General features: G+C 40.8%; 1 protein-coding gene across 1 annotated transcript; it reads left to right on the forward strand.

Moving 5' to 3' along the window:
* The first annotated feature begins 15,467 nt into the window (after positions 1–15,467).
* LOC143862366 (ATP synthase F1 complex assembly factor) lies at positions 15,468–21,404 on the forward strand. Its single transcript, XM_077373403.1, has 4 exons — positions 15,468–15,867; positions 17,732–17,811; positions 17,888–17,946; positions 20,923–21,404. The coding sequence occupies exons 1-4, from the start codon at positions 15,574–15,576 to the stop codon at positions 21,225–21,227; spliced, it is 738 nt and encodes a 245-aa protein (XP_077229518.1). The 5' UTR covers positions 15,468–15,573; the 3' UTR covers positions 21,228–21,404.
* Positions 21,405–27,690: the final 6,286 nt, after the last annotated feature.

A 27,690-nucleotide genomic window follows, 5' to 3' on the forward strand; every position in this document is an offset into this window, starting at 1 on the left:
ATGCATCCTAGAATCTAATTTCAATGTGAATCCTAGATGTGTATCTTGATTTATTAATTTGTCTGGATTCATTCTAAGTGAAAGTTCTCCTAGAATTCTAATTTCATGGAAAACCCTAACTGATTTGATTAAGTATTTACAAGAAAATTAATATACAAAACACCACAATTTGTTGTGGTGCCGACTCGCGGGTGGTATGCCGTCAGACATCCAAGCTGCCTACGTACCCAAGCCTCACTGGGATCAGAGTCGACGTAGTTCGGTGCACCTAAGCTAAGCTACTTATGCCTAACTCAACTAGGACACCGACCTAGACGGGATTGACTGTTTCAACAGTTTTAAGAGAAGTTGTTTAATTCAAGTTGAGGATTTTATTATCTTAGGATTTCATCGAAGATGCTATATGATTCTTATCTAAATGCAAGTTGTCCCTTAGACTAATGCAGGTTAGCCTACATCCTAGTCTACTAGGCATGTCTTAGGGAAAGATGAGATGACTAGTGTAACTAGACCTATGGTACGGTTGCTATACATAGCAAGCGTCCGTGATGAGGCTGGACTCCTAACTCTAGGACTCCCTAAAACTTAGGACACGACACAACACTAGTGTTCCTAAATTGGGTTCTAATGGTTCTTAGATTGGAAACCATAATCCAATGGTTCCGGAAGACTCGAGACAAATCAATTCAAATTCTTGAAGTTAATTAATTTCAGATTTCATGGATTTTCGATTTATGGACACTTGAGGATTACCAATGGTTCTAGGGTTCACCAATTTCGGCCCAGAATAGCATCCAAGGAAGGGAATCGTGCGTTCTTTCCTTGCGCAATTTAATACTTAGGTTATAACATCTTATTGCCTGGCATATCTCAGGATTTCCGTGGACAGTAACCTCGGAGCCAACAACATGCTATAGCTTAAGTATTCAAATTGTCAAAGATCGGTTGCAATTGGGATACGATTATGGATGCACTGACCATTTTTCCAGGGAATTCTAATGATCCTAAGATTTCTGTTTCAATGGATTAAGGAGTTAATGTGTGACAGAGATTTAAGGTTCTTTAGAAATATTCAGATGATTTTCAATTAATTTCGGATTTTCAATGAATTTTATCAATTTTAAACATATGAGTGATTTTACAAGTGAAATTGTAGCAAACGAATTCGAAATGAGTTGAAATTTCTACAGCAGCAAGATATGATGAAATGTAGCTTACGGAAAGAGTTTTACAGATTTTTACATTAAGCTCATATTTAATTTCGATTTAACAATTGATTGACCAGATTGCACAAATAACACAGAAACCACTAGAAATATGAATCTAAATTCAATGAAATTTCTACATTAATAAGATATAAGTAAAAATAACATACTGAGAAATTTTCATGAATTTTGGAAACCATTTACTATCAGTTTCAGATTTTTTAATTTTCAGACCAGATTATGAATTAACCCTACATCCCATATGAAAACAGATCCAAATCACTTGAAACTTTTACAGTAACTAGAAATGTGAGATTGAAGACTACTGTAAAAATTTTAAGAATTTTAGTTGTGATCTGATGTCAGTAACAATTCCTCCAAAAGCTGGTAAATTTCAAAGAAAGCATAAAATAATATACCAAACAAATTCTCAAAATTCTCAAAATTTCATGGTAGAATGTACTGGTATCATATTAGTTTCCCACGAAATTTCATTAATTTTGGAATTCATTTAGTATATATTTTATTTTCGAAACACTCATGGAGATCATGATTTTGAGCATACATATTTAATTTTCAACTAAATCCAATTAAATACTAAAAATCATGCAAATATACCAAATAATTCTAGAAAAATCTAAAAATTAAGTACCTACCTGTGATCGAAATCCTCGCCGAATCCGAGAGCCGAAAAATTCGAAAATCGCACCGCCGCTTGATCCGCTTCCGCTTTCTTTCTCTTTTTCTTTGTTTTATTTTCTTTTATATTTTTTTTATATATGGAACAAGGGAGAGAGATGGGGAGAAACAAATAAGGAGAGAAAGTAGATAATGATAGTGTGAGAGTGAGAGAGTGAGAGATATTGAGGGAGAGAAAGAGAAAACTATCCAAAAACAATGTGTTCTTTTTTTTTCTTTTTTCCTCCTCTCATCACCTCTCTTTATATAGTGAAAAACTTAGTGGAGAGGTGGAAATAAACAATGAGAATGGTGGGTGTGGTGGAGAATAATGGAAATAAACAATGAGAATGGTGGGTGTGGTGGAGAATAATGGAATATATAATGGTAATGGTGGGAATTGTGGTGGGGAATAATGGAATATATAATGTGAATGGTGGGTGTGGTGGAGAATAATGGAAATAAACAATGGTAATTGTGGGAATGGTGGTGGGAATAATGGAATATATAATGGTAATGGTGAGAATGGTGGTGGGAATAATGGAATATATAATGGTAATGGTGGGAATGGTGGTGGGGATAATGGAATATATAATGGTAATGGAGATAATGGTGTTATTTTAAAGGGAAAAATGAAGTTAGTGGAAATGGTAGAGAAAGTTAAGTCATGCTAATGGTGAGTCCCACATCAGCGGGTTCCGCACAAGCGGGTCCCACATCAGCGGGCCCTACACAAGCGGGTCCCACATCAGCGGGTCCCACACAAACGGGTCCCACATCAGCGGGTCCCACACAAACGGGTCCCACACTAGCAGGTCCCACACTAGCGGGTCCCACACAAACGGGTCCCACACTAGCAGGTCCCACACTAGCAGGTCCCACACCAGCGGGTCCCACACAAACGGGTACAAATTCTCCCTAGTTTAGATTTTTCTGAATAATCCTTCTCAACATTTAGCGGGAAAATGCGAAACACGACGGAAATGACCAAAAATATTTAGAAATGTAACAAACGGATGCGGGAAAGAAAGACATTGGAAAACCGACGGAAAACAAACCCTAATTTCTTTATCGATTAAGGTAGAGCAAAATGGGGTGTCTACAGATGCCCCTCTTTGGTAGAGATGACGTAGTCATCGAATACCAAAGTCAAAATGACAGAGCCATTTTGCGTAGCTTTAATCGACAAAAGACTCTACACAAAACGGAACTTAGACGCAAACATTTACTACCTAATGCAAGGCCCTAAATGAAATCCTAGAATTAGAACATAATAAGAAATCCTGATGCGGTGCCGTTTACAAACGAGCAACGAGAGAATGAGATACCACTTTCGAATGGATTCCGAACAGAAAGAACAAAGATCGTTCTCAAGCGGTTTTTTTTTTTTTTTTTTTTTTTTTTTTTTTTAAGAAAATGAGACATCTTTCACAAGCGGGCTCAAGGAGGATAAGAGACCATTCACAAATGGACTCAGACAATGAGGTACCATTCACAAACGGCCTCAAGGAGAATATGAGACCATTCACAAATGGACTCAGAAAATGAGGTACCGTTCACAAACGGGCTTAAGAAGAAGATGAGACCATTCACAAATGGACTCAGAAAATGAGGTACCGTTCACAAACGGGCTTAAGGAGAGGACGAGACCATTCACAAATGGACTCAGAAAATGAGGTACTGTTCACAAACGGGCTCAAGGAGAAGATGAGACCATTCACAAATGGACTCGAGAAACGAGGCACCGTTCACAAACGTGCTCAAGGAGAACATGAGACCATTCACAAATAGACTCAGAAAATGAGGTACTGTTCACAAACGGGCTTAAGGAGAAGACGAGACCATTCACAAATGGACTCGAGAAACGAGGCACCGTTCACAAACGGGCTCAAGGAGAATAAGAGACCATTCACAAATGGACTCAGAAAATGAGGTACCGTTCACAAACGGGCTCAAGGAGAAGACGAGACCATTCACAAATGGACTCGAGAAATGAGGCACCGTTCACAAACGGGCTCAAGGAGAATAAAAGACCATTCACAAATGGACTCAGAAAATGATGGAAAATGATGTACCGTTCACAAACGGGCTCAAGGAGAAGATGAGACCATTCACAAATGGACTCGAGAAACGAGGCACCGTTCACAAACGGGCTTAAGGAGAAGACGAGACCATTCACAAATGGACTCGAGAAATGAGGCACCGTTCACAAACGGGCTCAAGGAGAATAAGAGACCATTCACAAATGGACTCAGAAAATGAGGCACCGTTCACAAACGGGCTCAAGGAGAAGATGAGACCATTCACAAATGGACTCAGAGAATGAGACACCGTTCACAAACGGGTTCAAGGAGAAGACGAGACCATTCACAAATGGACTCGAGAAATGAGGCCCCGTTCACAAACGGGCTCGAAGAATTTAGATATTTTTTATGAACTTGAATTTGACGTAGGATTGGATTTTTTTTTTTTAATTAAGGATTTGGATTTGATAAATTTTTTTATTTTTGGAAAATGAGGTACCGTCCGCAAACGGGCTCAAGGAGAAGATGAGACCATTCACAAATGGACTCGAGAAACGAGGCACCGTTCACAAACGGGTTCAAGGAGAATAAGAGACCATTCACAAATGGACTCAGAAAATGAGGTACCGTTCACAAACGGGCTCAAGGAGAAGACGAGACCATTTACAAATGGACTCGAGAAAAGAGGACCGTTCACAAACGGGCTCAAAGAAACAAGATAGCTTTGATTGATGAATTCAACAACGAAGAATTTAGAGTTTTTTTTTTTTATGAACTTGAATTTGACATAGGATTGGATTTGATGAATTTTTGATTTTTCAGAAATAAGGCACCGTCCACAACCGGGCTCAAGGAGGACATGAGACCATAAACAAATGGACTCAGAAAATGAGGCACCGTTCACAAACGGGCTTGAAGAGGATATGAGACAATTTACAAATGAACTTCAGAAAATGAGACACCGTTCACAAACGGGATGAAGGGGAACATGAGACCATTTACAAATGAACTTCAGAAATGAGGCGCCGTTCACAAACGGGCTCAAGGAGAACACGAGACCATTCACAAATGGACTCAGAAAATGAGGCACCGTTCACAAACGGGCTCAAGGAAACAAGATAGCTTTGATTGATGAATTCAACAATGAAGAATTTAGAGATTTTTCATGAACTTGAATTTGACATAGGATTGGATTTGATGAATTTTTGATTTTTTGAACTTAATGAAATCGGGGATGTTACAGATCATGCTTGACAAAGATATCGGAAACTAGGACTTTGACGAATGATGAAACGGCAAACCGTGACGAATGATGAAACGGCAAACCGAAGAACCATTACTAACAAGAATGGATTAGAAACACTTTTATTAAACTTCAACAATATTTTTCTCAAAGAGACTGCTGGTCTTGTCTTTGGGGATTTGGATAACTGAAACCTTGAACAAGACACTTAAAATTGGTAATCTAGAACAACGGCTCTCTTGGATATAATCATGGAAAAGTGGGACTTGCCTCTTGATAGGTGTTTAGATAAACATTTCTTGACCAGGATAGTATTTAACTAACTGGAAGGAAATTCTGAATTTTAACGGTTCATCTTTCTGAGAAATTGGCTCGACCATCATTGCATCTGAGGCTCTTCCAAGCTTAAGATGCCTTTTTGAGGTATGATCTTTTTACGGAAGCTGGGCTTTCTGATGTTTCTACTTCTGAACTCTTCTGAGTTGATCATCTTTGAAATGAAGCTGTTTGACTGGATTCTCAAGCTCTTTCAGGTACAATCGAAGGGAGCTGACGAAGCCGGGCCTCCTTCACCGAGACAGTTGCATCATTTTGGACATAGGAACGACGATTGGCTCTTTCTAAAGAGAAAACTTAGATGAAAGGCACTACTCAAAGGATTGAGCAGCTCTGAAGGAGTGAACTTAGAATGACAAAGAATGACTAACGACACTGACAGACACAGTAATGCTTCTGACTTAGTTAACGTTTTATTTGGTAAGTCTATCCTTTCGAAGAATGCTTTTTCTTTTTCTTTTTTTTCTTTTTTTTTTTGAAATCGTAAACACTGGACTTCTTCCTTGAAATAGTAATGCCTCAAGAATTTAATTATGACCCCTAAGATTGCTTAGCTTCAATGCCCCCAGTTTTGAGGATATCACTTGCATTTGCTTGAACTTCAGTTGATCTTCAGTCTTGATACCGGCTGTAGCCTTCTTATATCGATTCTCTTACCGTGACCAAGTCACCTCTTCAGGGTTTTTGACTTGGCGGACCGCGCTAGCCTTAACTTTTGCCTGAACCACCTTTCTAGGTTTTCGATCCAGCAGGCTATCCCCTTAGCTTTTGCCTAAGTCGCCCTTTCGGGTTTTCAACTTAGCAGGGGAATGATCTTAAATTTTGCCTAAACCGCCCTTTCAGGTTTTCAGTCTAGCAGATCTTCAAACTCCATTTTTTTTTTTATTCATCATCGTTTTTTTTTTTGTTTCGGGACCTAGATCATTAGTTCTGAACACCGGAAGGACTTTATAGGTAGGATAGGGCTTTTCAAAGAATGGCTTAAGGTTCAACAAAGATTTCGACCGAACCTGTGAATAGGTTGCCTACATATCCCAAGGTAGGAATCAGGTCGTGTATAGTTCAGGGCGAATGCCCCTAGTTTGAAGATAAATTGTTCGAAAGTTTATTGATTTTTCTTTTTTTTTCTTCTTTCTGGAATAATTGACTTCTCTTCTTTAGGAACTTGTCCCCCTTTTTTTTTCTGAAAGGATTGAATTTCTTTTTTTTTTTTGGATTGATTGAATTGCTTTTCTTTTTTGAATTGACCGAGCTCAGTTTAACCGAGCTGCCTACGTACCCCAGTGTAGGGATCAGGTCTCGCGTAGTTCGGGGCGAATGCCCCTAGTTTGATGGGTTTTCAAGAAAATTTCATTTAGGCTCGAAGGGTTTGCAAACCAGTATTCTTTTGACGTTGGGTTCTGATTTTGGGATTTATTCAGCCAAAGGAGGCCTTCCGATGTTCAGATTGGGAATCGATCTAGGTTACTAGAGTCCCTCTGGTACTGATTATTATTTTTTTTTTTCATTTTTTTTTTCGGAGTTTGACGGCATTTCCAGGTAAGAGATAATGGATCTTCTTCTTTCAAGATTCTAATACGTGCTTTCGACTTTCATAGAGCGAAACTTGTTCTTTGACATCGTCCATTTATGGATTTGTAACTCTTGATATCTGATGACCACTTTTCAATACTTGCTCTTGAACTTCTTATCTTGAATTTGTTAGCTTCATGTTATGAATTTGAGAACCAAGGTCATTGATTAGAAATATGAAAGTTGTTTCCACTCCATGCCCTTTGCATAGCATATGATATTCACTTCATTCTTTCTTGAACCTTCTATCTGGGTCTTTCTCTTGGCATTAATGGTAACGCTTACCGGACCATCTTTTTATCCTCAAAATGGGTTTACCAATTCTTCACACTCTTCAGAGGGTAATGTATTTTCAATCGGCATTTACTGGATCAAGGTTTCAGTGCCAGTGTTTACCACTTTAATTTCATCTTTGAAAGGCTGAGATTGGCGCTCCTCCTCTTGTTCAAGTAATCGTTGTGACTCAAGTGGAGTTTCGTCAATTTTGTCCTCATTTGATGAGGGAGTCTTATTTTAAGATCAGAAGCACACTTAAGAAATAGACACAAGTGAACTATTGGAACTGAAATTTTATTTAAAGAAAAAAAAAACTACATCTCACAACCTATCCTGAACATGTTCAGGATTCACAACTCTAAAAGAAAAGCAAAAGATAACTTGCCTGGACTAGGCATTAACCTTGAACTGTAGAACCGGACTCAACAATTGTACTGACCATGATGGCTGACTCAAAATAAAATAATAAACGACTAAAACTTTAACTGCCGCAACTGTCTAGCTTCGGAGGCTCGGCGAAAGCTGGCTCATAAATGGTACTTTCAACTTCTGATTCTTTTCATTGCAACCGGACCTGTGCCCCTTTGAACCTTCAGTTATTTAAGCATTGCGAACGGCTGGCGGCAGTACTGCATGATTTGATAATGGGTTATTGGTAGCAACGGGACTTGGCTCAAACACAAGGCTTTTATTGTCGAGCAACCTCTGGATTCTGAATTTTAGGGCAACGCAATTATCAGTGAGATGGCCAGAATTTCTATGGTATTCGCAGTGTTGATCTGTTCGCCAATTTGCTGGTAAAGGATTAGGAAGAGCCCTAATGTCGGGCAGGATTATGCGACCTGAGGCTAGACACTCCTTGAGTATCACAGATGGTGGAAGAGGGAGAGGGGTAAATTCTGTCTGGGCCTGTGGCCGAGGTGCGACAGCAGGTTGGGTATAATCCATCACCATGGGGTTCTGAGGTTTTGAAGGCTGAGGCTTGGAGCGGGAAAGGTTATTAATTTCAGCTGATGGAGGCTTCCTGAATTCTTTGGTATTCGGGTTACTTCGGTTGAACACACCTTGAGCCATAGCCTCCTCTATTTGGGTGCCTGCCACGATAAAGTGTTTGAAGTCCGGATAATACTGCAACGACATGTGATACTGGAGCTGGGGGGAAATATTTTTCATGATTATTTGGACCTGCTCTTCCTCAGAAGGGCGCTCCATCATCTGAGCTGCTATTCTCCTCCATCTTTTCACAAAGGTCAGAAAGGATTCCCTCAAGTCTTGCTTTGTCCTTTCCAAATCCTTTCTGGTGATTTCTGTCCCGTCATCATATTTGAATTGCCTGATGAACTGCTCGCCGATATCCTTCCATGTCCTGTAACGAGTCTTGTCCAAGACCATGAACCACCTCCTGGCAACCTTGGTTAGGGAAACCGGGAACAATTGAGCCATTTGCTCAGAAGATAAGCCTTGAGGCTGACACATGATGGTGAACATTTGCAAATGTGTGATTGGACAACCCACACCATCATATTTATCAAAGTCCGGCATTTGAAAATTGGCTGGGAGACGGATTTCTGGGAACAGTGTGAGGTCACTTGGATTGAAACCACCCTGGTCCTGAAACTGAATGTCCTGAACCTTCCTGGTAAGACTTTCTAATTTCTCCATAACTACTTTATCAACCATGGACTGAGAAGGCCTGCTGCGATCTTCGCTGTACTGCTCTTTTTCAAAATCTTCTTCAGTTTTGTCAGGGATAGGAATGAACACTGGCTGGGCAGGTGCGGCTGAAGTAACTGTATGGTGCATGGACCCTTTATCTTTGGACAACGATGGCCCCAACTTTTCAGAAAGCTGGGCCTTGATAACTTGGTTCTCTTCTTTGAGTTCTTGAAGCTGCCGGAGAATCAAGGTGAGAGTATCGGTAATAGCAGCGGGTGGAAGACTACTGTTCTGGTTTTCTGCCATTGGGGAGGATGAGGATGGGAAAGAAGGAGATGCTGGGGTCCTCAGAGAAGGTGGCGGGGAGACAGATTTCCTCTGCAATCGAGAAGAGATCCGAACCCAAGGAATAGTAGGGTTAGCTATGGTGTTTAGTGCCCTGTCATGAAAATAATGAACACGAGGTATATGAGCTTGACATTCATGGAGTGTTTCTTCTCAATGACTGAAAAATATTACACATTTAAGCAAGTAATTGGGACAATAGAATGAATCCAAATGATGAGGGGAATGCCCTTAGTTCAAGGATTATGAGAGTAAACTCTGAAGGATTTAGCAGAAATATTCTTGAAAAAGGTAGCCCCTAGAGGAGGAAGAGATCAAGGGTACAGGCAAGATTAGATCATCAAGATTGCACGATCAAATGATTGAGACACAATTTCCGCCAATGAAGACACAATCGAATCCCACAAGAGACGAATGATAGACACATGATCAAAATGTGAGATTGCATAGGATTACTTTTAACGGGTAGATCAAGAATAACTAATCCTATGAGATCTTTGGAAATGATGGGATTTATATCCTAACCCCAAAGGAAAAGTTTTTAGTCTTCGCACATTTTAACAGTGTTACCTGAAGGCATCAACCCTAATCCTAATCTAGCGGAGTGGAGAGAGGATCTCGACTCATGACTTTGTTTGTGTACCTAGGACCGATCGTAGCCATTGGAAGATGGACTACGGCCTAATCTAGACACAAATGGGTAAGATATCCTAAACTAGGCTCACACATGTGGTGCACATGTGTTCGTATACTGCATGCATGTGTGGGTTAATCTAGGGGTAAGGCCAAGAGTCCCCTTAGCGCGAATCCATGTTCGATATACTGTACCAGTGTCCGGCGTATCAGTACGTGAACAAGAGATCCGTTTACGCACCATAAAGGTACTAGGCTAAGGGTGGAATGCTTCTCTAGCACAGAGGCACCAGGTGATGAAATCCCAGTCAACCATGCTAGATAACACTCCGGGTTCCTAAAATAGGACGTGTGTGCATGTGAAATGCAAGGGTTTAGATGCAAGTGATGTAAGTGTGTGCAATAAGTTCGCGCAATCTATGATGCCTTCAGGTTTTGTTAAATTAAGTTCGAGTAAAATGTGATGAGAAAATAAAACGAGACAAACTAATCTAACAAGTATAGAGTTTTTATGAGCCAGTTAAATTAAATTCAAATGAATTATCTTTTGAAATTTTAATGAAGTTAGGTGGTCCCCAGCAGAGTCGCCAGACTGTGGGACATGATCCCGCGAGAGGGGCGTGGGGCGCGAGCCGCCGCGCGCTCTCTCTTGGTCTCTCGTTCCCACGCGATTGGCGTGTGCATTTTAATTATTGATTTGAATTTGTCTTTCCTGTAAACTTGGGATCACTAAGGCAATCCGAATTCCACACGAAAGAGACTGACAGAGTCGCCACCTAGATGTGGGATCTAGGACCCGTAATTAACCAGAAATCTAGACTCGCTACCTGGTTACGAGAATGGAAGGTATGGGGAGTTATCCACCACATGCACCATTCCTGCCCGATAATCGGTCTTCGATTCCAAAAGCTAACTCTTTTAAATTTATTTTAAATGGCTCATTCAACTCTATGTTATTGTGCGAACTAAGTGACATGCATCCTAGAATCTAATTTCAATGTGAATCCTAGATGTGTATCTTGATTTATTAATTTGTCTGGATTCATTCTAAGTGAAAGTTCTCCTAGAATTCTAATTTCATGGAAAACCCTAACTGATTTGATTAAGTATTTACAAGAAAATTAATATACAAAACACCACAATTTGTTGTGGTGCCGACTCGCGGGTGGTATGCCGTCAGACATCCAAGCTGCCTACGTACCCAAGCCTCACTGGGATCAGAGTCGACGTAGTTCGGTGCACCTAAGCTAAGCTACTTATGCCTAACTCAACTAGGACACCGACCTAGACGGGATTGACTGTTTCAACAGTTTTAAGAGAAGTTGTTTAATTCAAGTTGAGGATTTTATTATCTTAGGATTTCATCGAAGATGCTATATGATTCTTATCTAAATGCAAGTTGTCCCTTAGACTAATGCAGGTTAGCCTACATCCTAGTCTACTAGGCATGTCTTAGGGAAAGATGAGATGACTAGTGTAACTAGACCTATGGTACGGTTGCTATACATAGCAAGCGTCCGTGATGAGGCTGGACTCCTAACTCTAGGACTCCCTAAAACTTAGGACACGACACAACACTAGTGTTCCTAAATTGGGTTCTAATGGTTCTTAGATTGGAAACCATAATCCAATGGTTCCGGAAGACTCGAGACAAATCAATTCAAATTCTTGAAGTTAATTAATTTCAGATTTCATGGATTTTCGATTTATGGACACTTGAGGATTACCAATGGTTCTAGGGTTCACCAATTTCGGCCCAGAATAGCATCCAAGGAAGGGAATCGTGCGTTCTTTCCTTGCGCAATTTAATACTTAGGTTATAACATCTTATTGCCTGGCATATCTCAGGATTTCCGTGGACAGTAACCTCGGAGCCAACAACATGCTATAGCTTAAGTATTCAAATTGTCAAAGATCGGTTGCAATTGGGATACGATTATGGATGCACTGACCATTTTTCCAGGGAATTCTAATGATCCTAAGATTTCTGTTTCAATGGATTAAGGAGTTAATGTGTGACAGAGATTTAAGGTTCTTTAGAAATATTCAGATGATTTTCAATTAATTTCGGATTTTCAATGAATTTTATCAATTTTAAACATATGAGTGATTTTACAAGTGAAATTGTAGCAAACGAATTCGAAATGAGTTGAAATTTCTACAGCAGCAAGATATGATGAAATGTAGCTTACGGAAAGAGTTTTACAGATTTTTACATTAAGCTCATATTTAATTTCGATTTAACAATTGATTGACCAGATTGCACAAATAACACAGAAACCACTAGAAATATGAATCTAAATTCAATGAAATTTCTACATTAATAAGATATAAGTAAAAATAACATACTGAGAAATTTTCATGAATTTTGGAAACCATTTACTATCAGTTTCAGATTTTTTAATTTTCAGACCAGATTATGAATTAACCCTACATCCCATATGAAAACAGATCCAAATCACTTGAAACTTTTACAGTAACTAGAAATGTGAGATTGAAGACTACTGTAAAAATTTTAAGAATTTTAGTTGTGATCTGATGTCAGTAACAATTCCTCCAAAAGCTGGTAAATTTCAAAGAAAGCATAAAATAATATACCAAACAAATTCTCAAAATTCTCAAAATTTCATGGTAGAATGTACTGGTATCATATTAGTTTCCCACGAAATTTCATTAATTTTGGAATTCATTTAGTATATATTTTATTTTCGAAACACTCATGGAGATCATGATTTTGAGCATACATATTTAATTTTCAACTAAATCCAATTAAATACTAAAAATCATGCAAATATACCAAATAATTCTAGAAAAATCTAAAAATTAAGTACCTACCTGTGATCGAAATCCTCGCCGAATCCGAGAGCCGAAAAATTCGAAAATCGCACCGCCGCTTGATCCGCTTCCGCTTTCTTTCTCTTTTTCTTTGTTTTATTTTCTTTTATATTTTTTTTATATATGGAACAAGGGAGAGAGATGGGGAGAAACAAATAAGGAGAGAAAGTAGATAATGATAGTGTGAGAGTGAGAGAGTGAGAGATATTGAGGGAGAGAAAGAGAAAACTATCCAAAAACAATGTGTTCTTTTTTTTTCTTTTTTCCTCCTCTCATCACCTCTCTTTATATAGTGAAAAACTTAGTGGAGAGGTGGAAATAAACAATGAGAATGGTGGGTGTGGTGGAGAATAATGGAAATAAACAATGAGAATGGTGGGTGTGGTGGAGAATAATGGAATATATAATGGTAATGGTGGGAATTGTGGTGGGGAATAATGGAATATATAATGTGAATGGTGGGTGTGGTGGAGAATAATGGAAATAAACAATGGTAATTGTGGGAATGGTGGTGGGAATAATGGAATATATAATGGTAATGGTGAGAATGGTGGTGGGAATAATGGAATATATAATGGTAATGGTGGGAATGGTGGTGGGGATAATGGAATATATAATGGTAATGGAGATAATGGTGTTATTTTAAAGGGAAAAATGAAGTTAGTGGAAATGGTAGAGAAAGTTAAGTCATGCTAATGGTGAGTCCCACATCAGCGGGTTCCGCACAAGCGGGTCCCACATCAGCGGGCCCTACACAAGCGGGTCCCACATCAGCGGGTCCCACACAAACGGGTCCCACATCAGCGGGTCCCACACAAACGGGTCCCACACTAGCAGGTCCCACACTAGCGGGTCCCACACAAACGGGTCCCACACTAGCAGGTCCCACACTAGCAGGTCCCACACCAGCGGGTCCCACACAAACGGGTACAAATTCTCCCTAGTTTAGATTTTTCTGAATAATCCTTCTCAACATTTAGCGGGAAAATGCGAAACACGACGGAAATGACCAAAAATATTTAGAAATGTAACAAACGGATGCGGGAAAGAAAGACATTGGAAAACCGACGGAAAACAAACCCTAATTTCTTTATCGATTAAGGTAGAGCAAAATGGGGTGTCTACAGGTTTGTGCAGATATCAAAATATGGTTGTGCTGATAACATTTCCCTTATCCAAAATATAGCAAATTTTTTGGGGAAACGATATCAGCACTTCATTGTTTTGATATCTTCGCTCTCCTTGCTTGTCTTTTAGTATTTAATGTGCTTGTGAGAGCTTTTTGGGGACTGTAATAATCTGTTGCCAGCCTTTTAAATACTGAAAAACAAGCTAGTAGAACATGATATCAAAACATCAAAGTGTTGATATCATTTCCCTTTTCTTGGCTGATAATCTTTAGCCAATTTAATGTGGAACATGCTTTGGATTAATCAACCTATTTTCATAACAGATATTGTTTATAAAATTGTTAGCCATATCACACTTTCTCAATTTTTATGAGTTACATGCTGCTACATGTATTCAGATTTCGAATATTATCCAAGCAATCACATTGGCTTTGTTTGGACTGTACGAAAAATATTTCATAGGAAAAAAAAATTTCTTATGAAAATTATTGGGAAATGAAATTCCCTCCCTCCGAGGGATAAAATCCCCCTCCCTTTAACATTATTCGTTAAGTTTTAAAGGGAAAGAAAAACGTACAGGGGGTGAATTTATCCTCGAGCAGTGTTAGATGGATATCATTACAAGTTGAAGCTCAAAAAAAAAAAAAAAATTTGAAGTGCTACGGTTCAATTTACTTTTTTTCATTTGTTCCTAGGCCTTGCCCAAATCATCTTCATGGGATGATCCTAACCCTCCAATTTATTGATGGACTACACCGGTTGTAGGCCATACCTCTTGTAAGCTTACAACCCGGTTAAAATGGGGCGAATAGGTTCTCGCAGGGGGCGAATTTATCAGTGCCCCTGTAAAAGCCTTAAAATTAGGGCTGCAACTCGGATCGGGTGGGTCGGGTTTTGGAGAACCCAACCCTACCCGAGAAATATCTCGGGTCGGGTCGGGTCGGGTCGGGTTTTTTTTGTGGAAAACCCACGATTCCCAAACCCGGCCCTACCCATGATAAATCTCGGGTCGGGTCAGGTTTTCCACGTTGACGCAATTTTTTAAGGAACATTCTTGTTTGGCAAGGCAACTCAACTCATAGAAGCAGAAATTAAACTCACATTACACTTGAATCAAACAATGATGTAATTACACTCACATTACACTTGAATCAAACAATGTTATAATCAAACAACGTTGTAATTACAATCAAACAATGCTGAATCAAACACTTGAATCAATTCAACTCATAGAAGCAGAAATTACACTCACGTACAATAAGAGTGGGTGCGTGGGTTTTCACTATAAACTTTTAACTAACAATAGAAAAAAATGTACACTTATGTAACTCGGGTCGGGTCGGGTCGGGCCGGGCCCCTTCAAACCCGGCTCGACCCGAGATTCATGCGGGCTTTTGAATGCTCAACCCGGCTCGATCCGAAACCCATGAAACCTGAACCCAACGAACCCAACCCAGGCTATTTTCGGGTCGGGTCGATGCGGGTCGGATAAAACCCGGCTCGAGTTGCAGCCCTACTTAAAATGATCAAAAGGAAACATGGTGTACGGGATGAAATAAATCTTTCGTTAAATCCTTGAAAAATCAGAAGAAGGACTCTCTCGAATTGCAAATCTTTACGCTCTTCCACAGATAGATGTGATGTTGCAACGATTATGTACAAAACCCCAATTTGTTCGGTGTTTAGTCCAACGTCTTATCCACTGTAATTTTTCATCCTCTGCTTCGAACCAAAAGCTCGCTTTTAGCAGCTTTACTCAGCAAAAGCAAACACTTCCCAGCGATTTCCTGAAATGGGTTTCGCTTGGATTCAGCCGAGGGTCGAGATTCGCCACCGGTTTCACGCCTCTTCAACCCAAGCCGTTGGATTCAATCATCGACATTGAAAGGGCTAAGAGCTTCTCGCCTGAGGATCTAATTTCCATCTGGGATGACGTAAGCCCTAAGACCATGTAACCTAATTCTCACAAATTATGACATCTTTTGTCTTGAGTATGATTTTTGCGGGTTTTATATGTTTATGCATTTCTTTTTTTCATGACTTATTTGAGAAATTGAAATTGGATAGAGATGGCTTTTTGTGAATATGATTTGACTGGTTTTAATGTTTAATTGATGAGACAATTCCAAATAGAAAAACTTCAATCATTTCAATTTGTTTGAAATGTGATCAAAAGATTTTTTTTATTTTTTTTATAAATATGTTCAAAAGATTGGTAATCTCTATCCCGAAATCTTTATATCCCAATTGCCCATGAATCTCTCAATGACCAGGATTTTGTAATTAAGGAAGGAACTACACCTGAACTAAATAACCATTTTCTGCATTTGTGTTACTGTTGTCATTGTGGGATAGGTCACCAAATGTGTTAGAGATTCTGATATTTGTTTATAAACTCGAGATACAGTCTAGTTGGGCAAAAACCATGTTAGTTCTCGTGTTTCAATATACAATCTATGGTTCCCATGTGTAGATTATGCCACAGTAGGATCAAGTTTTAGTAGAGACAATTATTCTCATTTTCTGGTTCTTATGCCAGATTAGTTTTAGCAGTTTAGTATCAATCAAGGTTCTAATCAGCAAAAAGCGATGATATTTCAAAAATTTTAAGGCTGCAAGTTTCATGTAATCCCAAGTTTCATGTAATCTCAAGTTTCATAATATATAATTAGATGCTAAAAATCAAAATTACTCAATAAAAATATTAAGCTGATTATAAACTTCAAGATAGGATATTCTGATTGTTAATTTCAAGTTTCCAATCAATGAAGCAACAGTATTTTACTCCCATGGAATAAAATACCAATGAATCCGAAGAAGGGAAGAGATTCAGTGAAGAAACTGAATGATTACTACTGATTTCTCTGTCTCAAAAGCCATTTAAACGGAAAGAACCATAGAGCCTGCATCAGTTGGAATGGAAAAGAAAGAGAAGCAAAAAACAATGATCACCTGCCCTGATACCGTGAAAAGAAAACTGATTTGCAGGCAAAATGGTAAAACAACAGGACTGTTAATGTTAAAAATATTTAAAGAAGACTTAGTGACTAAAGAAGCATTAGGCACTCTTTTTGTAGATATTCTAGTAACAGATAAAGAAAAGAGTCCGTCATTCAGAAAAAGAAGAAGAAGAAGAAATTCTAGTCACGGATTGCTGGTACACCATAACTAAACAGAATAACTAAGTAGATTAATTGTAAACCATGATGAAGAGCAATTCTGGGCATTATTTATAGGTAGGATCATGAACTCCTGTAGTCAAATTTTTAAAGCTCTTTTATGGTTTTTTACGTAGCCTAATCTCCTTTCTATAATTTAGCAACTGCGTGTGTAAGAAAATTATTCGAAAGAACCCAGTCTCTACGTAATCCAAACCTCAAAGTTTTGATTTTAATCTTTCGAGATTCTCCTCCGGTGGGCACACTTTTTTTTTAAGTTAGAAAAAAAATGTGTCCACAAGTGGGGAATCTCGGAAGATTAAAATCAAAACTTTAATGTTTGGCTCACGTAGGGACTGGGTTCTTGTAGTGCACATTGTAAACATTTGATGTTCTTTTAGCATGCCTTGATAGTGATACGATTAATGTCTTCTTAGTGCTATTTTTTTTTAAAAAAAAATTGTCTTCCTAGTGCTATGCTTATCGGGCAGAGACATCATCACCATTGTAAACATTTATTCCTGTGGGTTTGTGTTGTTATGATTGGACTGGTGTTGCTTTATGTTTGAAGTGTTCTTAGTTACAGTGGACTGTAAGGCTTTGGGCTGGTCTCCGTATATGATTTTTTCTTATGCAACAGTATCACTTGGGAAGAGGTCATGTAAGTACATCCATGAAAGGGAAGCTATATCATCTATTGGAGCAAAGAGCAATTTCTTGGTACACCACTTTTATGATTTGTTAGTGATAATTTTTTATTAAATTTTGCTTCTCACTTGCTGTTATATTTTTGTAGCCGGCATTTTGTCCTGCCTTTGTGGAGAGAAAGTGGTTATACAACCATGTTCATTCAAGGTTCCATCTCTAATTACTTTCATAACGTTTGATATACCTGCTGTAATGGGAGTAATCATTTAAGTTCCCTAATGAAAACTTGACCCGTTTGTTCTAAATAGATTGCCCTTTCTGATTTCAAGATAATCTTTTCCATAACAATTGGGTCTGTAAGACACGAAACATAAATATCTCATTACTTTCAGATTCCATTACTTATTCATACCTGCCTACTATGGAGTCCCTGAACCTTGCAAACTTCATAACACGGAGGTATAATGCAAGCGACCTCAAGGAGAGGGTGTGAAAGGAGAATGGATCCTTAAAAAAAAAAAAAACGAGTGGAATTCTATATTATTGTATTTCTTAATAAAACAATTGTACAATATGATTCCTTTGTTGGTTGAAGAATTCACTACTTTGTTTGCTTCTCCTATGAGGTGTGGTACTTCTCTGATGTTAGATTGTTCATTAGCTAGTTTCTTTGATTAGTATAAAGCATAAAGGATGTCATACATTGTTGTTCTTCGTGGTTGTGCATTTCTCTTATAATATTCATGGAGTCACTTCCTAGGTGATTTTATCATTGCTGTGGTAAGCTATAAAATTTACATGCTATTGAACTTGGAGGATAATCACCTTGGCACGATCCAAACTTTTAAAACTAGAATTCATAGGGTAACTTAATGTTACACTCATAGTTGTTCGTATACTTGGATGATTTGTGTTTTGAAGGAAAATTATATGCTGCTGAAAACATCTCTTAATAGCATGAAGCAACACCGAAATTGCAAGGATTTTGCCTGGGAAAAAATGGAATCTCTGGCAGTAAGTAAATAGATCAATTTAGCTGTAGATGAACATCTGTAGTTTAATGTGCTTAGGTGCTCATTTGCTGGAAGTAACTCATAGTCAGGGAAAATACCAGGCACTCTCGTGGGGTATTTATAGATAACTTGGACAAGAGGTGGTTCAATTAACGGCAAGCTGATAGTAGTCAATATGAAGGGGGATAAATGATGGATTGTGGAGTTCAATAAGTTGCTTGCAAGGGTCTGCGAGATTCTCTCCAGAGTTACACATAGTGATAGTGGAAATGCAATATATAAGTTATGGCGCACAGCACTATGACCGCAACAAGGAGAATATCATAGGTACAAATGAAAAAAAAAAAAACTGAAAGGCAAAAAAAATAAAATAAAATAATACTCAACCAAGTCACACTATGCCACAAAAAACAACTCATATTCAATAGAATATAATCGCTCAACATGTCATGGACATCCAAGTTCCTGAAACCAATCTACCTCCTCCAACTAAATCCTAGTTCACCCCTATGGCTACTTCTAGAAACCCAAGTGATTAGCGAACCATATTTTGAAGCTTATCGGCTTCTCAGATTTTCATGGGTCCTTATACACTAAAATCTCATCCAAATAAAATCCCTAAAATATCTCTTCTAAAATACTAATTTCCTAATGTTGTGCAAGAGTTAACAATGACTGAACGGTCTCAACTGATCCTTCTACCAAAAAGTGGATACGGTATCCCTTTCATGAATGTCTACAAGGCAAAAGGAGATGGGCTGAATGACCAAACTATGATGTGCTGCAGTCGTGACCTCAGAGATACCCTTCGGCAGCACAACAAAACTTCCAGTTCTATTGACAAAGTTTCTCATGTGTTGATGGATCATACCTGCATAAATGGAGGGATTTCAAGTGATCAAGTGGGCTTCAGCCCGCATCTCCCTCGGTAGGTGCTTTGTCTCATAACCACACTGTCAATGGTTCAACTTACCCATAGAAAAAGACATGATCAAGAGGGTTCAGAACTTGTTGTTTTGATACGGAACCTGTAGAGATTCTTCTTGGAAATTATCACATCTTATATGGCATCCATAATTGTGCCAAGAACAACATTTTGTTTTTTTTTTTTAATGATAGTTGGGTTGATTAGACCAACCTCTCTTTATTTGTCATTCCAAAATCTTTGCTGGTTTCTAGACTTTCTCTAGAGTCTAGACTACAAATGCCCATGCGAGCAGTCATACCTAAGAGTAATGCAGGGTTGCTAGGTATCTCTTTATCAATTTCCATTGCTTGTTACAGTACTGGCAAGTGATGAATCTCGAGAGCCATAAGGTGGTGATGTAATTGAAGAAGTGAAGAACCTCTATGCAATGCTTTTCGGTGTAGGCATGAATCAATTAAAGATTAGCTGCTCTATACACTGGATCTAGTTGTTACTATCAGGATTTTAGCCGTGACTTTTTTTGGCGAGGTCATGCTTGCAGATTTATTAGAATTTAATCTGGAATAATGTGTGGATGTAAATGCTACAAATTACAAAAACTGAAATATCAGCTTAGTCCCGTCTACTGTGAAATTAGAAAATCAAAAAATTGTTACAAACTCCTTCCCTTATATCGATCACCATTACATAAGGAGCCATTGTGTTATGTGCACAAGCTAAAGTGCATAAATGGAAACATAAAACATACACTATTATTTTTCACACACCCCTCAAATTGCTGCTCTGGATCAGAAAGCATCAGTTTGTGAATCAAAAGTCATGTCATGCACAGGGGCGGAGCCAGGAATTTACACTTGGGGGGCCGGACTAAATTACACTTTGCCTACATAGGATTTGGGGGGGGGGGGGGGGGGCAGCTTACTATTGCCGGCGTTCAGGAACGCCGGTAAAACCCATATGTATTGTAGGGTATAAAAGGGATTTTGCAAGTCATTGGGGGCCGTGGCCCTCCTCATGCTATATGTGGCTCCGCCCCTGGTCATGCACATGTCATAGCCTTCGTGAAGATGTCCGTCAACTGATATGAAGATTGAACATATGGAAGTATAATCCATCCACGAGTATAATATGAATCAAAAGGCAGTTTAGCATTCTCATTACATGTTTTAGCTTTTTAAAATAAAACGATCAAATTAATCAACCTTTGTATAATATGAACATGTATGCAAACTTGTTTTGCAGTGCAAATGCCACACATGCTTTTCACTGGTCTTGAAGATTACAAGGCGAGAGGGACTCAAGCAGCTCCATATTTCACCACAACTTACTATAAGGAATTTGCAGAAACAAAGGATGTAGTGCTCATCCGCGGAGACATTGTGTTCACCAGTAAGCTCAGTGATTCGGAGGCTAGCTGGCTTGTGGAGGCGGCGCAGTCTTTCTATCTGAATGACAATAGGTACAGGTTGGTTGAGCGATTCAACAAACAGACCTGTGATTTTGAGTTCAAGGACGTCCTACAGGCGCTTGACATGCCTACCGGGTAATTCGCCTTCTACCCACCTATTAATTGGCTTAGAAATGTTAATTGCCAATGAGTTCATAATTTTTTAATCCTACCATGTGCACCATGGGATATTTATGAGACTGTAAAGAGTAAGGGAGGTTCTTCCCTGGTAGCCTCTTAGTCAATGTTCAAATGTTCAATGCATTCTGTTCAAGAAGACAGCATATGTTGCTAGCTCGCATTACTTGTTGTCCTAAAACATTATCTTCCATATCATCTTCATGGTTTTTGGCGATTTCTCTTCGGTCAAAATGAACCGTTTTCAAAAGAATCATATGCATGAGTCATTATAAATGAGTAAAAATGAGATCGGATGTTAAAAAATGACTTCCTTGTCTACAAATGCAGGTTTTAGCTTCTAAAATTCGGATTTTAGCTTCTAAACTCCACGATTTTACAATCCTGAATTATTAAAACCTTGTATCCGAAATAATATTTTTCGAACTCCATTGAAGATCATACCAGAAGAACTTGAATTGAAGTACATAGCAATTAATGAAAGTATCATCAACTGAATTTTTTTGTTTATTTACTTTGTAAATATAATAATTATATGTTACACTTGTTATTCAATTTAAAATGTTAAGACTCAAGAAGGGTGCTTTTGTTCTTAAACTCTCAATGTGAAGATAATTAATGTGAATGGAATGAAGACTCTACCACCAGTTCACTACATTTCAGTAGCAACCAGAAAAATAACTAGGTTTTTTGGCCTTTTATAGGACACAACTTGTATATGATATTAATGTTCTTTGGGACAGCCCCCTTTTAGTGTGTTTATGACTACTCTTTTACACCAGAGGAGGCTGTCTCAAGAAAAAAAAGGCGTGAATATCTCTTTTCACAATTTAATTGGGTACTACTTATCAGGGTGGGCCAATGTGGAGTTTCTTAATACGCTCTCAGAAAGTGATATCTTCACCCGACTACTTTCACAATAGGAAGGGGTGGCACGTTTCTTAATACGCTCTCAGGAAGTGATATCTTCACCCCTGCTACTTTCACACTAGAAGGGGTGGCCCAGGGGAGAAAAGGGGGCGAGTATATCATATCCCTACTCTCTGAAGAAGGACTACACATTATAAAACCTCTATAGACCGGAAGGTGCATATCATCCTACGGAGATAATGTACGGAGTACATCTTATTCAGGATGTGGTGGAACAAAGCGGAACAAATGAACGTTTTGGATCATCCTATGAAGTGTCCCATTATACTTTTTGAAAAATACTGACAACGCGTACGCAGCATATAAAATCTCCAATGAGTTCCAATTCCCTGATAAAGGAAAACACTTGGGATCCCGTGTTGAAAAAAACCTTTTTATTTATTTATTTATGGGCAAGCTGTGGTCAGGCTGGACCCCTACCACATGTATTAGATAAAATAGAAAGATACACATGAAGCTAAGAAAGCAAACCCTCTACATGCAGAGGGAAACAACGAGGGAAAGAAACCAAAAGAAAAGGCCCAACCAAGCACAAGAGCAAACACAAAAGGCAAAAGAGAGGACATCAGCTCCTACACTAACAACCAAGACACTATGTATTTCGAGGACCACTAATAATCATGGGAGTCAATCATCCTATGACTCATCTTCCTGGCTCTTCCGTAAAATTTGGTGTTTCTTTCTACTCACCTCCTGCCATGCTTCATTTTCATGAGGTTACGAGTCAGCTACGATGTGGTGACCAGAAGGTTTAGTAGAGGGAGGTATTGAATGTTCTTTAGGAAGGTTTTCATCTTCATCATCTTCATGATTACTTTGCAGCTGGGGACATTTCTCCATCGTTGGGGCAGTGTCATCAATATCTTGGAGGGCAGCAAAACGATTTGGGTGAAATAAAATTGTTGAAAAAAACCAATAATGGTAACTAGTTTGGCTCCGGCCGCAATCACGAAAGACTAAGAATCCTCCCTGGAATGGGATTCCCACAGCCTCCCTGCATACATAGTTGTTCAGCTCAACAAGCTCAGCGGAGTCAAACGCTACAAAGTCTCAGAAATCCTCTTCTTCAACCTCCGGCGCCAGACAACCATTTTGCTAGTAGCCATCATTAAGTTTCATAATAATAACAAGGGAAATGATATGTGCGCCGAGTGTTTCAATAAACATGTGCTCCACTTGTTTGTCGTGCAGTATTTAAAGGATATTTAAAGTATTTTGTTTGTCTGTTAGGTAACATGTTCCATCAGTGTTTAATCCTCGTGTGATAAAGTGTTTGCTTAAAAAACAATGTTTCTCTTTTAGTCGACTAAAAGTAATGGCCTTTTAAGGTACATTTTTGCTGTCATTTTATATCTCTTCAAAAATTTTATACGGTGTGTGGCCACAGGTATTTTTCAAAAGTACACTAGTACAACCCACTTCATAGGATGATCCAAACCGCTCACTTGTTGGGCACAACGTGATTAGCTTGTGCCTTGAAAATAATTTCCATTGGATGATCCTAGCCCTTTGATTTATAGATGACCTGCACATTACGTAACCTCTATAGATAGGAGGGCTTGGATCATACTATGGAACCTATTTACTTTGTGGCCCAACAAATGAACGGTTTGGGTCATTCTACGGAGTATTGGAGTGGGCTGTACTCTACCTTTCCTTAAGACCATATAGTATACACTTGCAACAGTAGATAATCATCCACAACCAGAGATAGGGAACAGAGGCAACTGTGGGGAAATAATACAAGTTAATGAAAATTTACAGTCTGGATTTGGGCACTTGAAAAATGATATATAGTAATTTGGCTAACTGCCAACATTTCAAGACAGAATGCCATTAAGAACACCTTGATCGGATAATCCAAGCTGTTGATAAGTCAAGCGTCCTTGATCTGATGATTTAGGCTCCCAATGTCGGTCGGAGATGCAGCAAAGATCACATGGCTCGCCTAGTTATTTGCGACAATATCAACGGTCTTGATTTCACATACTCCCTTATGGGAACCATTTTATCATTTCACGGTCTTGAATTCACGTATCCTTTTCTTTGTTTCTTTCAGGTACCGTCTCTCTCTCTCTCTCTCTCTCTAGGCCCCACCATTTTCTTCAGTTTTGATCCATTTTTTTTCTCTTTCCCCCCTTTTCTTTCCCATGCCACTCCCAACAGTGCCAAAAAAGGAGTCATAAATCATAATACACTAGAGAGGGTGGCCCGGGGAAGAAGAGGGGGCGAATATATCACTTAAGGTCGTAAATATAGTGGAGGAGTGGGTGAGGAAGAAAAGAAGGTGAATATATCACTTCCCTTACAATGACACTCTTCCTTATCTGACACTTTTTCCAAATAATCGATAAGGATATCCCAATTACCGAAAAGCCATCGAGCCAATTAAAAAAATGCCTAATAAAACGTCATGACGATTGATGGGGTCCGGACTCAGCACTGAGGGAATCCGGACTCAGCCCTGAGGGAATCCGGACTCAGCATCCAACTAGCTGCTGGCACGTGGCCCTCACAAGGACCGTTGGAAGGCCAACACCTGTCTCCACTAGGTGTGGCACCTGGACCAATCAGGGACCTCCACCTGCCCTTCTTAGGTATGAGACCTGGTCCATACAGAGCCCACCACCTGTCTTGGACAGGTGGCTCAGAATTACCACCTGTCCTAGACAGGTGGCTCAGAATCACTATAAATAGCCTTCACTTGTACTAAGGTGAGGGTCCTGAAAATCTGAGAACCAAAACTCTAAGCTTTTGCTCTGACATTGCTCTGCACTCCTGCTCATACTGACTTGAGTGTCGAAGCGCCCGTCCGGAGTATCACTCCGGGTTGGTCCTCTGACCCTTTTCTTTCTTGTCTGTACTCTTGTGCAGCGCAGGACTCAACCAGCCCCTCAGTCGTGGCTTGTTAGCTCGGACCACCCAGCCCTACCATAACCTGTTACCGATTTTAGGCCTAACAGATTTGGCGCCATCCGTGGGACCACGCAACAAAAAGCTGTTCGAAATCTCACTCAGATAAAAATGGTAGGACAGACCGGCAAGCGAGCACCTCCGACTTCTCGGGCTACTCGGGCTACGGCCCCCCGTGAAGGACGAAGTGAGCGGCTGGCCTCGCAGGTGGAGGTCGGGGCGGCCGTGGAGCAGACTTCGCCCCACTCGGACCGTTCAGACCCTACCCCGACCCCAAGGGAGATGCGGGCCCTTTTTCAAGAAATGACTGCTGTAGTTGCGCAGTTCAGGAATGCGGCCCCCGCACTCCAGCAACACCCAGTCGAGGTTTCTCGACCCGTTCAGAGGGGAGAAAGCTCCCGCAGAGAACGCGCGTCTCCACTCCGGGACCCAACTCGTCACTCCACAAGAAGAGACCACCGCTCGCGGGACAGGAATGTGCACCCTGAGCCTCGTCAGCATCACCGGTCACGATCTCCCTCCGTGCAGAAACGTGGCAGCAAGAGAGACCCCATGCACGGAGAGGGAACGCGGCACCGGCGAAGGAGTCCCCTCAGCCAATCCGGATCCGCAAGGAGCCCATCAGCCGTAAGGAGTAGACCTGCCCGTCTGGCTGAACAGAGGGATGATCCGATGTTACTGAGGATCCAGAAGATCGATAATAGAATCGAAGAGCTGGCTAGAGATCATGGCCGCCCTGCTTCAAGGATCTTCAGTAGCAATCCCCCTTTCACAGACAGGGTACTCGGTGCGGCAGTCCCCTTGGGCTTCAAGATGCCGCAGATCCCGCAGTACGATGGGACCACCGATCCCGTGGATCATCTGCAAACCTTCAGGACCACGATGCTTCTCCACGGGGCGTCGGACGGGTTCCTTTGCAGGGCACTCCCCACCACATTAACTGGAGCCGCGAGAGACTGGTACTCGCGGCTGAAGCCCAAGTCTGTGGACAATTTCGACGACTTCGGGGACGACCTGGCCCGACATTTCATGAGCAGCAGAAGACCTCGAAAGACAACGGCTTCACTGATGGCCCTGAGGCAGGAAGACGGTGAGGCCTTAAAAGCGTTCGTTGGCCGGTTCAACAGGGAGGCCCTGCAGGTACCCAACCTGGACCCCTCCGCGGCAACGAATGCTCTTCTGGCCGGAGCCCGATCCACTGACTTCAGAAGAGCAGTCGCTCGACGCAATCCGCAGTCCTTGGCAGATCTGATGACCGGGGCGGAAGAGTACATTTCCGTCGAGGAAACTCTCGCTGCCCTGGATTCCGTCAGCAAGAGAAGACCAGAGGAGAAGAACCCCGCCAAGCAACGTAGGGACGACAGGCCCCAGAGGAAGGAGAGCAGTCCGTCCCGGAAGGAAAGGAGCTCCCCCCGGCCTCGAAAGGAGAGGAGCCCCCCGACGAGGGAGCGCTACACGCCGCTCACCGCATCCAGGGCTCAAATTTTGGCAGCCATTCGGAAAGAAGACTTCATCCGATGGCCGAAGAAGCAGACACCAGAGGCGGGCACGCAAGATATGTCCAGGTATTGCCGGTTCCATAAGAGCCACGGCCACGACACCAATGCCTGCATTCATCTCAAGGAGGAGATCGAGCAGCTGATAAGCAGAGGGTACCTCGGGAGGTACTTAAAAAATAATGACAGCAGAAGGGAGCGCCAGGACAACCCGAGGCCCAGAGACAGAAGCCCTCGAGACGCCCAACCCCTGGGCGACCGCATCCAAGCTCCTGCCCCGGCCGTTCTCCCTCCTCAGGTACCGCAACCTCAACCTCAACCTCATGGTGTTATTGGTACCATTTCAGGAGGGCCGACCGCGGGAGGGACCTCTTCATCGGCCCGCAGGACCTATGCCCGGCAGGTCAACGCCGTCCATGCCTGCAGCAAGAAGGCCGAGCCGGAAAATGAGATATCCTTTTCGGAGGCAGATCTTGACGGTCTGATCCTCCCGCACGATGATGCCCTGGTCGTCACCATGCTAGTGGCGAACTGGGAAATGAAGAAGATCCTGGTCGACAACGGGAGCTCCGCCGACATCCTCTACTATCACGCCTTTGAACAGATGATGATCGGAGCTGACCGTCTGAAGCCGGCCAACTCAGATCTGTTCGGGTTCTCAGGAGAAGTTGTCAAGGTCGAAGGGCAGATTGAGCTTCCAGTTCTTATCGGGGAGCCGCCCCGCCAGTCCTTTGCCATGGTGACCTTCCTGGTGGTTAAGGCCAAGTCAGCCTATAATGCCATTCTAGGACGCCCTGGCCAGAACCTCCTCCGAGCTATTCCCTCCGCTTATCATCAGACCATTTTATCATTTCACGGTCTTGAATTCACGTATCCTTTTCTTTGTTTCTTTCAGGTACCGTCTCTCTCTCTCTCTCTCTATAGGCCCCACCATTTTCTTCAGTTTTGATCCATTTTTTTTCTCTTTCCCCCCTTTTCTTTCTCATGCCACTCCCAGCAGTGCCAAAAAAGCAGTCATAAATCATAATACACTAGAGAGGGTGGCCCGGGGAAGAAGAGGGGGCGAATATATCACTTAAGGTCGTA

Source organism: Tasmannia lanceolata, unplaced genomic scaffold (assembly GCF_043159265.1).
Source record: "Tasmannia lanceolata isolate RefF3 unplaced genomic scaffold, GAP_Taslan_0.1 ptg000037l, whole genome shotgun sequence".
In the NCBI taxonomy this organism is placed as follows: domain Eukaryota; kingdom Viridiplantae; phylum Streptophyta; class Magnoliopsida; order Canellales; family Winteraceae; genus Tasmannia; species Tasmannia lanceolata.